This window comes from Acartia tonsa, chromosome 2 (assembly GCF_053477335.1).
Source record: "Acartia tonsa isolate MP-2025a chromosome 2, ASM5347733v1, whole genome shotgun sequence".
In the NCBI taxonomy this organism is placed as follows: Eukaryota; Metazoa; Arthropoda; class Copepoda; order Calanoida; family Acartiidae; genus Acartia; species Acartia tonsa.
Window position 1 is genome coordinate 16,999,114 of NC_137261.1, and position 15,944 is coordinate 17,015,057.

Below are 15,944 nucleotides of genomic sequence, written 5' to 3' on the forward strand. Positions count from 1 at the left end.
TCATTAACTCACCACTGTGGGGACCTTTTAATGAATTTTGATTGGATGATGATTCATTAAGGTGAGTGCCCAAACGTTTTAACCAAAAAATGTAATTTGCAGAGAAGGGGGAATTTTGTTTATCACCATTAGATGTACAGTGTCTTATCCCTTTAGATTCCTGATATGTTGAGTCTCAGAATGCCAGTAAATCGGGGCATTTCGTGATTGGGTTCTAGTCAGGGGTGTGCAGAAGGAGGGGGGGGGGGGGGGTGAAACAATACCCCTGGTAAAATTAAGGTTGGCTGAACCCCCTTTACAAGGCTCTACACCCAAATAATATAGAATAGGGGATTAGAATAAAACACTAGAGGGAGAAAGAGTTAAATAACTGCATTCCTCCATCGCATTAACCTTGTGCAACCTTTTTATTGGGTCATTGAAAATCAACCAATGGTGTCGCCTATATTATCTCAGCTAAGTAGCAGAAAATAATTTAGAAGCAAATGAATAGGGTCGTTGAAATAGGAATAGTTGTCTGTATATACAACTCTACTATAGATCTGTTCATAGGGGGATATCAGGGTAAAAAAAGTCTTATCCTCAAGAGATTAAGTTACAAATTTGATTTTTGTGTGGGTATGTAGATACCCCCTGACACTAAAAATACACCCCCCATGATTTTGGCTCAAAGAGGGTGTCCTTCGCACGCCACTAGTTGTAATATAGGTATGCAGTTACCTTAATCCAATTTTCTCTAGTTTTATAGCATTTAATAAATATATAAATTAAAATTGAGATTTATGTAGAGTAATCAATTTATGGATTTATAGATTTTAGAAAGGTAATAATCAATGCAACCAGTTTTCTTGCATGTTTCACTTAAAAATAATTTCTTCCAAATGTATTTTTAATGCTTTGTATCGTTCTTGTTTTATGAACTACTTTCTTACCATAAATTTGAAGATAGAAAACATTTTGAAAACAGGGAGGGAGGGGACATCGGGATATTTATTACACTAGTCTCCAAAGCTTTATAACTCGTTCGCTTAACAAATTTGAGGACTTTTATTTAATTTTTTATTCGTTGGTTCAAGAAGTTGAGTGCCCGAACGTTTCAACCAATAATTGTAATCTTCAAAAAGAAAATTCTGTGTATCATTATTGGAGATGTACATAAATTCACCAGCCATTGTCTTATCCCTTTGAATTCCTGAGTAAAAACCATTACAAGCCATTTCTATTCACAAATATACATTTGTGTGCAGTAATATGTCATAATATTACAATTTCATATCTGAGTTTTAGATTTATTTCAAAATATTTCAAAGTAAAGCTTTTCAATAAACAGGGTCAGTCCGTAAGTACGTTCGTAGCAGAAGCTCTTTTTGTAATTTATGTTTTTGCATATATTTTTGGAACATATATTTATGATATGATTATCTTATTTATCTAATTTATCCGATCCAATATTATTAGTGAAACAACTTTAAAATTTAATCTTAAAAATGAAACTATGTCCTTATACAATACAGTATCCTTTATTTACGTAATTTAATATCATTTTTTTCAAATTTTATATTAATTTTTCAAGGTGGTAGAACGAAGCTGGCTCAAGTATTTAACAGAAAAGAAGTTAGAGGACCTCAGGTAATATGTCCGATAGATAGTCTCTAGTTATAGAGTAGTATCGAGGGGCTATTGAGCTGATTATTACACTTGTCCCCAAATATTTGTAATAACGTTTTCTTCTTCGTTGGCTTAACAACTTTGGATAATTAAGTGAATTTTTATTAGTTGGTTCGTTTAGTTAAGTATTAAAACGTTTTAACCACTAATTTAAATCTATAGAATGAGTAATTTTGTGGATCATTATTGGTGACGTACATCAATTTATCAGCCATTGTCTTATCCCTTTAGATCCCTGGTGCTAAATAGCAAAGCAATCATTATAAAGTAGCCTAGAATTTGCAATTTTTTTCCAATTTTTATGATTTGTTGTATTCTGACGCAGCTAGAAGCAGGGCCCTACAGCCGCGCATTCTCCTAAAATTTAAACCTGCTAGTGTGACAAACATTTTTTGGGTATAGTCCTTTCCACGACATCCCTCCATAAGGAGCGATTCTTCGTATTTTTCAAAGTAGCTTTTCTCCTATTTCTAGCCCCTGCGGGGGGCTCTAACCCTGCGGGGCCAATTACCTAACCCTGTGGGGCAATCACCTAACACAATATAACCTAACCTAACCTAAAAAACCCTATAAAAAGCCATTTTAAAAATACGAAGAATCGCTCCTTATGGAGGGATGTCGTGGAAAGGACTATACCCCATTTTTTTTCTCGAAAAGATAGAATGGCTGTTATGGAACAGGTTCAGACATCCAGCTGAATTTTAAATTTATAATATGACGATTTCAATGAGGCTTTCACGCGGCTGACACGCAGCTGCCGAGCCCTGGCTCAAAGATCTGCATTATTTTCATTTCTTTTGATGAATTGTTTTCAGTTTTCTATCAATCTAAGTGCTGCAGAAAAAACTGCAGCAGAGCAGCATCGTTTCATAAATTTGTTTTTTTTCTTTAATCATTTTCATCTTTTAACTTTGATGTTTATTAGTTATTTAAGATAGCTTTCCGTGGATATAAAAATTAAACAAACCAGTTTTGTTTGACCCAAGTGGCCAAAAGCCCAGGCTAACAAAACTGGATTTTTTTACTTGAATATTTATGCATTATATTCTTTTCCAGGTGTTTTTGTCCCCAGAGATGAACATGTACACTCTTGAAATAGGTAAATTATGATTATAGCGATTTCCCCAAAAGAACGTAGTCGAGCACCGAAATCCTTGCCTTCCCTTATTTTGGAAATATATTAAAAATAAGAGGATTGGAGTAATTTTTTATGTAAATGTGTTTTATTTAAGTTAGGTTATGTGTTAATTAGTAGGTGGTATCCCCACACAGTTAGGACACCCCCACCATTTTAATGACAAAAAAAACAGTGTAACTATGTCTGCTTAAAAGCTCTGTGAACATTGAACAATGAACAAATTTGATTTATATTGCAGTCTATTTGTTATATTCTAGTATGGCTTTAAAACCGATTAATATCCGCTAAATTAGAACCGGTTCTCAGCCATACTGAAAATCATGTATAGCATCGAATTGTAGACAATTTACTACGAATATTAAATTAAAAATCAAAAAATTAATACCAGTTAAAAAACTTTCAATTTTTCATTTTAATATCCTCGGAAAGCTATCTATAATAAATGCAATAAATAACTTTCCCTAAGCATATGCCTAAAAAAATGTGCAAAAGACAATTCTCATTAAGTATAATTGTTTAAAGTCTGTTTTACAAATGTTCTAGAGAGTGCTTCACATAGAATAGACTTAATTATATATTTAATCTCTATAATATAAGAAGGGAGGGGACAGTTAAATCAGCATCGGATTGTTTATTCCCCTAGACCCAAAAGTTTTAAAATAACTTTTTTTATTCTTTGGTTTAACAACTTTGGGGACTTTTATAGAATTTTGATTGGTTGGTTAATTAATTATCCAAACTATTAACCAAATTATTTTTAACTATAATTGTAATCTACAGAAGGGGTAATTTTGTAAATTATAAATTGTATGTACATAAATTTGTCGGCCATTGTTTTACAAATATAATTTTTGCGAAAGACTAATTAATATTTCATTGTCCTATTCCTTAATACCTGGTCATATAGGATTTAAAATTAGATTTTACAATTTATTACTTTTTAAAACAAAAGGCCTCATCCCTTGCCTCTAAGGACTTGCCCTGGACCAATACTCTTAAACTTTGAAACTATTTGGCCAGCTGTTTACGAGGTCTTACTGGACACAAAAACATATATTTACAACTTACTACATAATTGAAAAAAATAAGACAAGTTATATAAATCTTTTATCATTATATTTATTTTATTTTTGAAAAGAAAGTAGAAGTAGAAATCCATTAAACCATAGCTATCTAAATAATAAGAAATACTAGAATCCCTGAAAACTCTTATTGTAGAAAAGACTTTAATGAATTTTACAAATGTGTTCAGGTCCTCATGTAGACATAGCATTCCTAGCCATATGTGCCTCAGCCGTGGACCTACTTCATCTCAAATCAACTATTTCAATCATAGGTAGGTCATATAGTTGCTGATATGTTCCTCCTTATTCCTAGCCATATGTGCCTCAGCAGTGGACCTACTTCATCTCAAATCAACCATCTCAATCATAGGTAGGTCATATAGTTGCTGATATGTTCCTCCTTATTCCTAGCCATATGTGCCTCAGCAGTGGACCTACTTCATCTCAAATCAACCATCTCAATCATAGGTAGGTCATATAGTTGCTGATATGGTCCTCCTTATTCCTAGCCATATGTGCCTCAGCCGTGGATCTACTTCATCTCAAATCAACTATTTCAATCTTAGGTAGGTCATATAGTTGCTAGTATGGTCCTCCTTATTCCTAGCCATATGTGCCTCAGCAGTGGACCTACTTCATCTCAAATCAACTATTTTAATCATAGGTAGGTCATATAGTTGCTAGTATGGTCCTCCTTATTCCTAGCCACATGTGCCTCAGCCGTGGACCTACTTCATCTTAAATCTACTATCTCAATTATAGGTAGGTCATATAGTTGCTGATATGGTCCTTCTTATTCCTAGCCAAAAGTGCCTCAGCCGTGGACCTACTTCATCTTAAATCTACTATCTCAATTATAGGTAGGTCATATAGTTGCTGATATGGTCCTCCTTATTCCTAGCCATATGTGCCTCAGCCGTGGACTTAGTTCATCTTAAATCTACTATCTCAATCATAGGTAGGTCATATAGTTGCTAGTATGGTCCTCCTTATTCCTAGCCATATGTGCCTCAGCAGTGGACCTACTTCATCTCAAATCAACTATTTCAATCATAGGTAGGTCATATAGTTGCTGATATGGTCCTCCTTATTCCTAGCCATATGTGCCTCAGCAGTGAACCTTCTCCATCTCAAATCAACTATCTCAATCATAGGTAGGTCATATAGTTGCTGATATGGTCCTCCTTATTCCTAGCCATATGTGCCTCAGCCGTGGACTTACTTCATCTTAAATCTACTATCTCAATCATAGGTAGGTCATATAGTTGCTGATATGGTCCTCCTTATTCCTAGCCATATGTGCCTCAGCCGTGGACTTACTTCATCTTAAATCTACTATCTCAATCATAGGTAGGTCATATAGTTGCTGATATGGTCCTCCTTATTCCTAGCCATATGTGCCTCAGCAGTGAACCTTCTCCATCTCAAATCAACTATCTCAATCATAGGTAGGTCATATAGTTTCTGATATGGTCCTCCTTATTCCTAGCCATATGTGCCTCAGCAGTGTACCTACTTCATCTTAAATCTACTATCTCAATCATAGGTAGGTCATATAGTTGCTGATATGTTCCTCCTTATTCCTAGCCATATGTGCCTCAGTAGTGGATCTTCTCCATCTCAAATCTACTATTTCAATCATAGGTAGGTCATATAGTTGCTGATATGGTCCTCCTTATTCCTAGCCATATGTGCCTCAGCCGTGGACCTACTTTATCTCAAATCAACTATCTCAATCATAGGTAGGTCATATAGTTAGTATGGTCCTCCTTATTCCTAGCCATATGTGCCTCAGTTGTGGACCTAGTTCATCTCAAATCTACTATCTCAATCATAGGTAGGTCGTATAGTTGCTGGTATGGTTCTCCTTATTCCTAGCCATATGTGCCTCAGTTGTGGACCTACTTCATCTCAAATCTACTATCTCAATCATAGGTAAGAAGAATATATTAATGTATATTAACAGGGAAAAAAATAGCTTTCCAATATGGTCCTCATTTATTGGTCAAATCGTTCAACTAGTAGGAGTGGAGAGGATGAAGTAATGGTGATTGCATCGATATAATAATATATTGATTCCAAAGAAATATATAAAATTCTATGTTTTCTATCAAATGCTTTGTTAAAGTCAAACTTACAATCTTATATAAATAACATGAAAATCTGGTGCAACATCCAAGTAATAATATATCGATTTTGCAACCATAGAATTTTCCTTATCAATTAAGAATATATATCAATTTGCTTTTTTTGGCTTTAATACATAATTCCATTTCAGGGATCTTAAGGATAAGGACAATGAGCTTTAGATTATTGTACCCACCATTATGAACAATATTTCTTCTAGGTTAGGTGGAAAAGTTTGGGCAGTATCACTTTTTATACTTTAAGATTTAAAGTTTTTAGAATAACGAATTATGTATATCATCGTATTTTGTCAAATTTTCTACGAATATAAAAATTTAGAATCATAACATCAAAAACATTTTTTTAGCTTATGCCTTCGGCATCTCGGAGCTAAAAAAATTAGTTTTCATCTTTTAATAATACATTTTTATATCCGCGGAAAGCTGTCTATAATACGATGCTATAAATAAAAATTCCAGTCCATTCTCCAACTCCCTGGTATAAATGACACTCGACATTATGTATAATTTTCTACGAACATAAAACTGTTTTTTTAGCTTATGCCTTCGGCATCTTGGAGCAAACAAAAATGTTTTTTTTTCTTTTAATTTTTATATCCGCGGAAAGCTGTCTATAATACAATACTATAAATAACTTTTTAAGTCCATTGTTCTCTCCCTCCCTCCCTGGCATAAATGACACTCGACATTTCCTAAAGCATATACAAATTACCCAATGTTGCCAATTTTTTGCTACTTCTCACAAAACAATCTATTAACATTAAGTGACTTACATATTCACCAGGGAGGGAGGGGACATTGTTCGGTTTATTACACTAATCCCCAAAGTTTTATAATAACGTTTTCTTATTGGTTGGACTATCAACTTTTGGCACTCATTAAGTAGAGTGTCCAAACTTTGGAATCACTAATTGTATTCTACAGAATGAGTAATTTTGTGTATCGTCATTGAAGATGTACATCAATTTATTGGCCATTGTCTTATCCCTTTAGATCCCTGCAGAAAATATACATTATGTTAACCTCATTCTTCCTACAGTATTGCCTATAATACTTGCAATATATTAAGTCATAATGGATATGGAATATACGTGGATATTTTGGCAAGGGAAAATTTGTCATCATTAATTTAAGTTGCTAATTTGAACCTAATTAATTGGTCAGGTATAGGTGCTGGATTGGGGATATTGTTATTTTTGGTTGCTGCAACAATTAAGTATCAAGTCAAAGTGAGTTGGAAAATTTAACCTTCGCTAAAAAATCAGCAATCCATCTTCAATAGTAGAAGAGAAAATTTTAAAAATATGTGAAATTTTAAAATAAAACTACTTTTCCTTTTATCTATAAAAAGCAGTTCGTTCATATAATGGGACGGAACGGGTATGGGATAAAAGGAGTTGATCGTTAATTTAGCCAATTACAAATTCTACTTTATTAGAGTGCATGATAATCTGGTGTAATTTATAATACATCCATATTGTTTAGACAATTTGATGTACCTTGCCTCGCGAGTGCACAAGAACGATAGAGATATTGACGAGCGGGGTAACAAGAACAACAATCAACATCACAGCGACTACCATCAGATACAACAAAGGGACAGAGAAAATATTCAATTTAATAGAGGTAAGAGTATTTTTTTTTAAATTCGCATATAATGTTATCGCTTAAAAGGTGAATTTATTTTTAAAAGCGAAGATTTCCTATGATTAGCGCTGGTCCGTCCGTCCGTAGCTCAATTTAGATATGTTACAACTGCCCTATAGATTTCAAACTTTGCATGATGATTTTTATAACATTTTGAAGGCGTAGGGACTGTATAATCGTTACCAGAAATGTAATTTAAAACCTGCCAATTTTTACTTTTGACAACAAAATTTTGTATGATATAATTACAATGATTATAAAGTTGCTACTCTAAATTGTACCTAATTGTCATAGGAATCATTTTGCAAATTTTGAAATATATTGGTAATTTAGGCTATTCAATGTACTTACAAAATATACTTTTGATTTCAAGTATAAACAGCAATTAAATGCATTTGATAAATATCAACAATTATGTAATTATTTTATGTTCATACATACATTAAAACAAGCAAGGATAAAATTTCCTCAATTAATTGTCTTCTACCCCTATCCTTTTTTTAAAAACTGCAAGTTAATCAAAGTTTATTTTTGGGGTTATTTTTAACACAGCTCGGCAGCTGCGCGTTAGCTTCGACTAGGCCTCAAATTTATACCCGTCTTAAACATTGGTATGTCATATTATTGTCAGGTTTAGACTTAAAGCTATTTTTTTTTAATTTTAAAAAAGGTAGAAGCTTACAGGCGGCTGTCGAGCACCGATTTTTTAGGCCGGCGACTGCATCTTCCATTCCGCTAAAATTGTGGCTCCCAAAACTTTGTATTTACAGCTTATTTTTAGTTTTCATATTTAATTTCATTAAAAGATAAGAGTTTATTTAAATTGAATGGGATATTGTTTGTGTAATTATCTATATATAATAGTTTGACAACAGGGAGGGAGGGGATATTGAACTGTTTACATTAGTTCCCAAATTTTTATAGTAATGTTTCTTATTCGTTGGCTGAACAACTTTAGGGACTTTTATTGAACTTTGATTGGTTTGTTCATTAAGTTGAGTGTCTAATCATTTCATCCACTAGAGAAGGGATAATTTGTACATTGATTAATGGGGCATTACTCATCCCTTTAGATCCCTGGTCTGACAATCAATAATGTTCAGGTCATGCAAGCCATAAAGCCAGGCAGCTTCAGAACCATAGTCAAGCAGGAATGGATATAGAATATATGTGGATATTATGACACAGGGGAAAATTGTAGTCAATTTAGGATGTTTACACGGAACTCATTTGTTGGTCAGTTCATTAATCCATTAAACGGGGAGAGGATGGAGGGAAAAGGGTAGTGTTGTTATTCTAGTCAACTAGAAGTTTAACTTATTAGAGTACATGATAATCTGGTGCAACATCCAGGTAATAACATATCCATTAAATCAGGGAAAGGTCAACAAAGAATAAATGAAATGTCACTAGGAAAAGAACAAGAAGGATTCAATATATACAACAATCATCTCAACAACCATACTCAAGACTCAACAGCTGTTAATAATTCTAGTGACCATATACATGATAAAGACAATGATGGCGCTGCTGAAAATAATCATCGCTTGTTAAGAGACGATGAAAAGTGCATAGAAAGTGATACCAACCAATAATGTAATATTTTTGTATTCATGTATGGCTTCGAAACCGGCAAATATCCGCTGGATTAGAACCGGTTCTCAGCTATATTAAGAAATTATACATAGCATCGTATTACAGATAATTTTCCATGAATGCTAAAATAAGGTTCCTTTATTTAAGACTAGTTTTGTTAGCCCAGGCCTCCGGATCTTCGAGCTAACATAATTGGTTCCAATCTTTTAATTTTTATTTTAATATCCGCGTAAAGCTATCTATAATACGCTGCATCAAAAAAATGTTCTATCCTTTTTTGAGTTATTTGTAAAAGCTGCCATTTTCGTGCAGTCTTTTAAATGATGTATTCTAAATTTATTAGAAATCACCAGAGTCGCCATCAAATCGCCATGGTGATAAAAAGGGACTTGGCAGCCGCGCGTCATTCGCTACCAAGCCTTAAATGAAAGCAGGGATGGTCTTACACTGATTTTCAGATATCAATAATTTTATTTTATTGCAGCCAAATCAAAATTCGTTTTTTTAACCTGCCGCAGTCCATCCGCCCAAATAAACGGCGGTTGCTTAACAAGCATCAACAGCCTTTAAAATATGCAAAGAAAAGAAACATATATAGTGTCAAATAAAGAATGACGTCATACAATACAAATGACCAATGATAGGCAAGTATACATTGTCGTTGACCAATGGTAATTCGTATACTTTCCTCCCATTGGTAATTTGTATTAGATGACGCCTTTTTGTATTGGATACTATATGCTATTTTCAAAGAAAAACTTGTAAATAAGCTTAGTTTATGAATAATGCACAAATAAAGTTTGCTAAACTGTTATAAAAAATTTTAAAAAAGGATAAAGTGCAGTTTACGGAAAATGTTCCTTGTTTCGATTATCTCCAAAATGTTATGAAGTTTAATTAAAGGCTGGTAACGGCCAAATATGTACGTTCAATTGTTTGGAAGCCAGCAGCCAATAAAGTAAATTGATTTTTGGAGATAATCATTACCAAGAACATTTTACCTTGAACTGCACTAGATCCGAAAAGGATTAAAATTTGAAGTGTGCCAATTCTAACTGCACATACTGTAAATTTGCTAGATAATGTAAAGCAATTTGTGACAAAATTTATTTATTTTATAAAATTATTCTTTATCTCTTAGCGTTATTTGAAAAAAGCAGCAGAAATAAAAACAAGTAAATTTTAAATTTTGGAATTAAAAAAAAAACAAACTTTCTTTACATTTTATCGTCATATCAAGAGAAATTTAAAATATGTTATTCAATAATTATTATATTTTTCATTTATCAATTTTGTCAGATATACTTTAAATATTTGATTGCTTAATTATCATAAATACATTTATTTAGCTAATGGTTTATTATATAAATTCCAAAAATGTAGCTCGTTTCCTAAAAAGGCTTTTCGTAAGACAAGACGTTTCTGTTTCGATTTTCTGGCAACTTAAAGTTGATTTTCAAATATATTAGAAATAAGGAGGCGTGCCGTTTCATTGATCGATGTGAAGGGCCAGGACTCTGTATTCGAAGGGCCAGAGAAGGGCTAGAAAATAGCTTCAAACCATCTAAAGCTTCAATCTGAACATAAAGTTGCCTAAAACCATCATAGAACCAATATAAAGCTTAATTCAAATATAAAACCCAATCGATACAAAAGCAATTGAAATCTTAAGCTTCAGACAAAAAAAAACTATATTTCATAGGATAGGAAAACTAATTTAAATGCTTCAAACAATTAATCAATGTGTAATTGTTTAAAAACTCCTCGCATGACTAAATTGAACCTAAAATGAAATGTCAAGCAAACCAGGGATCTAAAGGGATAAGACAATGGCCGATATATTAATGATTCCAATGGTGATACACAAAATTATCCCTTCTGTAAATTACAATTAGTGGTTACAACTTTTGGAAACTTAATGAATCCACCAATCCAAATTTAATAAAAAGTCCACAAAGTTGTTAAGCCAACGAAAAGAAAACCGTTATTATAAAATTTTGGGACTAGTGTAATATATAGCCAAATGTCCCCTTTCTCCCTGAAATAAACCAGAGGATGCTAATATTAAGTTTTGATATTTAAATTTAGTGAATAAAATAAAGGTCTAGTTTTTCATTGAAAATAAATACAAGTAAAATACAATTCAAGATTTAACTCTTTTTTTTTACATAGGATGTAGTTTTTTTTGCATGTAAATGCGTCGTAGAAAGTTCAGATTTCCTAAACTCATAATAAGTTATATCTGAAAGAAATCATTAAAAAGATAATACTTCAACATTTTTTTATTCTTAAGTGGCATATAGTTACAAACATAGATTTTAAATTTTTATGCATAAACATATATATTTAGATATTATTTATAATACCCCTCTTTAATTCCCCTTTCAGACAAATATAAAACGCGTTGCTAATGTTAAAGCTACTTAAATTGTCTATTTACAATAAAGCTAGGATGTAACATAAGCTAAAAAACATAAAAACGAGGCATTATTAAAAGTCTTATTTTTATGCAAACAAACTATACTTTACGAAGAATTCCTTTAATTAGGGTCGTTCAGTCTGTCCGTTCGTAACGGATAACTTTTATCGTTATTTTTGGAAACTTATGCATATTCAGTTCTGACACCCTACAAGTGTTAACGTTCGTTTCTCCTACCGTTTCAGAACCTCGTCTTTCTGGATGTTGTCATTCCAGTTTCATATAAATATAGATTTACATTTTGTGTTGGCAGTAGTTGTAGTAGTATAGTGGTACAAGGTGACCTAAAATAGATATTTCCGATGTAAGTAATAAACATTTTATTACTAGTCGATTTATTATTACTTGAATGTTGCACAGATTTTTATGTACACTGCTAAAGTGATGCTTGCAGCTGACTAAAATAAAGATAACCTCCATCCCTTCCCTGTAAGGAGAAACTGACCGATAGATGAGGTTAATATTAGCATCATTGACGACAATTTTGCCCTTTTCAATATATCCACGTATGTTCTATATCCATTTTATTACAATTGCTTGCGACAGGTTTATTTCATCATAAAAAGTGCATTGCTCAATGGTCAGTAACTACATTGTTGTTTAAAACAAGGAAAACTATTTTCGGTATGTCTTCCAAATCAATTATTTTCGCCAGATAAGAACCGGTTCTTCTGTAACTCGGGGCTAACAAAACTAGTTTTAATCTAATAATTGTACATTTTTACATCCGCAAATATCTGTTGATAATACGATGCGATACATAACCATATCAGTATAGCTTGGAAACCGATTTCGTACTGAAAAATCACGTTAGAATCGTATTACAAAATACTATTATCAAATTTATTAGATTAAACTTTTCAATGAATGAAACTTTGGCTCCTTGTGTAGGGATATGTCTATTATTACCGGCTGATTATTGGTTACTACCTTTTTTGTTCCAATTCGCAGCTGGTTGAGTTATTAATTACAACAGTTGCGGCTGCAGGCAAAAGAGCTACTAAAGCTGTTCGAGATGTTACATAACTAAAGGGTTGTAGGTTTCATGAAAAAAATTGAATGTTATGATAGTCACTTTACAGAAAGGGATCAGGATTCTGACAAACAATTTAATAAGAAGGATTTGAATCACCTATTTCTCAACTTCATACCCACTTTCCTAATATTACTACATTCTGGACATTTAACATGTTTTTTAATATTGTGAATTTTTATTATATATTGCTTGGTTAATTCATTAAGTTTATTGTTCAAATGTTTCAACCACTAATTGCGATCTTTCAAAGGAGTATTTTTGATTATCATCATTTGGGATGTACATCTATTTATAAGCCATTGTCTTATCCCTTTAGATCCCTGGTATGCAACCCATATCATATAAAGGTATTTTGCTTGCAACTATTGATGCATCAAGCAACCGCTTTTGTTGGGTAGACTCAAATAAATCTTGCAAAATTAGAATATTATACTTTTACCATTTCCTGCCTGTCCAAAACTTGCCTGCCCTCTTCCCCAGGGCAGGGAGGAGACATTGGACTGTTTATTGCACTAGTCCCCAAAGTTTTATAATTGGGGACATTGTTGTTATTATTGTCTTTTGATTGGTTAGTTCAGTAAATCGAGTGTCCAAACGTTTAAACCACTAATTGAAATCTAGAGAAGAGCTAATTTTGTGTATAATCATTAGAGATGTACATAAATTTTTCGACCATTGTCTTATCCCTTTAAATCCCTGCCTGTTCCCCTGTAGCCAAAACCTGGCAGTGGCCAGCAGCAATATAGGATTGCATCAGTGACGTCAGAAATGTTGCAATGTAGCAGCTTTTCAAAATATACTCTCACTTTACATAATTTTTACAGGTTAACTGCAGGGATATAAAGGGATAAGACACTGGTCAATTACATCCCCGATGATGATACACAAAATTTCTCCTTATGTAGATTAAAGTTATTGCTTGAAACGTTTTGACACTCAAACAAACAATTAAAATTGAATCTAAGTCTTCAAAGTTGTTAACCCAACGAAGAAGTAAACGTTATAATAAAACTTTGGGGACATGCGTAATAAACAGCCCAGTGTTCTCTCCCTTCCTGGGTTAACTTGCCAATTCAGAAATACAACTTGTCATTACAAAATAGTTGATGCATGGAAACTAATTTAAAATATGGTTCTCAGTCATACTGAAAAATCATGTATAGCATCGTATTATCCAATAATATAAAAATAAATATCATTTAATAACTACCAGTTATGCCCGAGTGCCTCGGGCATAACAAAACTGGTTTTAGTCTTATAATTTTTATTTTAATATCTGCAGACAGATGTCTATAATACGATGCAAAAAAATAACTATTAGAATATTATCGTAATTGACCAATAACTGTCATTCACTTTAGCTTTCCTTGCATCGTATTATATTTGTGCTTATAATGGATGTTTTCATTCTTTTTTTTATTATGATTAATAAATATACTTAGATATATCGACAGGGGAAAATTTGTCGTCAATTTGGCTTGCTAATTAGTAAAAGGGGTTTGATGGAGGGGAGGGGGTATTGTTATTTTAGCCAGCTGCCCTTATCACTTTACTAGAGAAAATCAAATGCAACATCCAAGTAATAATATATCGATTGTAAGAATGAACTTTAGTTTATTTTGTAGATAAATATAAAGAGATAAAGAATGTTAGTTTGTGCTGGTAGATATCAGGGAGGGAGGGGACAATAGGCTGTTTATTACACTTGTACCCAAAGTTTTATAACACTGTTTTCTTATTCGAAGGATAAACAATTTTGGGGACTTTTTGAATTTGATTTGTCAAGATGAGTGTCCACATCTTTCAACCACAAATTGTTATATACATTATTACATATAAGGGGTATTTTTGTGTATCATCATTGGGTAAATACATAAATTAATCATCCATAGTCTTATCCCTTTAGCTCCCTTAGTGGATATATATGACAATTTATCTGACCATTGGGATTCATATACAACATCCACAAAATAAACTAAATCCACAAAACATCGATAAATTTGTATTTCTTTATTTTAGCAGCAAAGCTGCTCTATAATTAACTTTGTCTGTATGTTGCAGCTATTTGTGAAACGTGATTTTCTCGCCTGCTATATAAGTTAGACTGCTGATATCACATATCCTGCATCTCTACTTCTGGAACTTTATTTTCGTATTTTTACAAAGTTTTCCCTTAATAACCATTTAATTGTAGGAGAGCTTAGTTTAAAAAGGTTTTAAATGTTATGTGGTGAATTTAAAATTACCTCTAATAAAATATTGGATTTATTATTACTTGGATCTTACACCAGATTATTGTGTACTTAAATAAAGGGACCATTTCAGCGCGATTCTTCTCACACACCCTCCCAACCTCCCCATTTACCCCCTCCCCTCCAATGAATAAACAAAGTGAACAATAATAAATGATGGGGGAAATAGTATATTAAAATTGACGACTATTTTACCCTATCACAATATCCACATTTCTAAAATGTATTTTCATTTGTATAATGCACTGCTTTTGAATTGATTTTAAAAAAACCACATACCTTATTTGCAAATGACATTATACCCAGGGAGTAAGGGAGGGGAAAATGGGCAATTAATTAAATTTAAGAGTATTTGCTGAAAGACCTTGAAATCCAGATTAATCCAGAAAATGTGGAGGAAATTGTAAAGGGAGAGTTATAACATTACAGAAAACTATAAAATAAGAAGAAAGTTCCAAGAAAAAAGCATTCATTTGAAAATTATATTACCAGCACATCAGACTGACGTAACCATTCTGTAATTAATAACTAGAAAAATCTCCCTATGAAATGACATTTTCTGGAGAGACAAAAATGTTAAAACCAGCCACATCATAACAAATTAAGTTTATTGATACTTGTCTGCAATATTCAAAACTAACAAACGAGTTAGCGGCATTTTGTGCACTAGTACCCAAAGTCAGTCAGAAACTGCTAAATTATTGCACATTCCCTTTAAGCCAGTACCCAAAGTCTGAGACTCCTAAAAATTGAATATTCGATCCATTGTCCCCAACCTTACTCCCTGCAACATACCTAACTAATTCACAATAGATTCCGCAAGCTTAAGATTGAAAAAAAAAATTATTTCTATCCAATATTTAAATAACCCCCTGCCAATACTTTCCCCCACTTTGGAACGCCCCTAATTTCGAATT

General features: G+C 32.8%; 1 protein-coding gene across 1 annotated transcript in view; it reads left to right on the forward strand.

The window, feature by feature from the left end:
• The window catches only part of LOC145312726 (uncharacterized), a 30,076-nt gene extending 19,463 nt beyond the window's left edge, over positions 1-10,613 (forward strand). Inside the window, exons 7-12 of the mRNA XM_080151980.1 lie at positions 1,574-1,629; positions 2,725-2,767; positions 4,059-4,142; positions 7,503-7,643; positions 8,768-8,812; positions 9,039-10,613. Coding sequence (XP_080008106.1) covers positions 1,574-1,629; positions 2,725-2,767; positions 4,059-4,142; positions 7,503-7,643; positions 8,768-8,812; positions 9,039-9,259 — 590 coding nt within the window. The 3' untranslated portion in view covers positions 9,260-10,613. The remainder of the gene's footprint in view (positions 1-1,573; positions 1,630-2,724; positions 2,768-4,058; positions 4,143-7,502; positions 7,644-8,767; positions 8,813-9,038) is intronic.
• Positions 10,614-15,944: the final 5,331 nt, after the last annotated feature.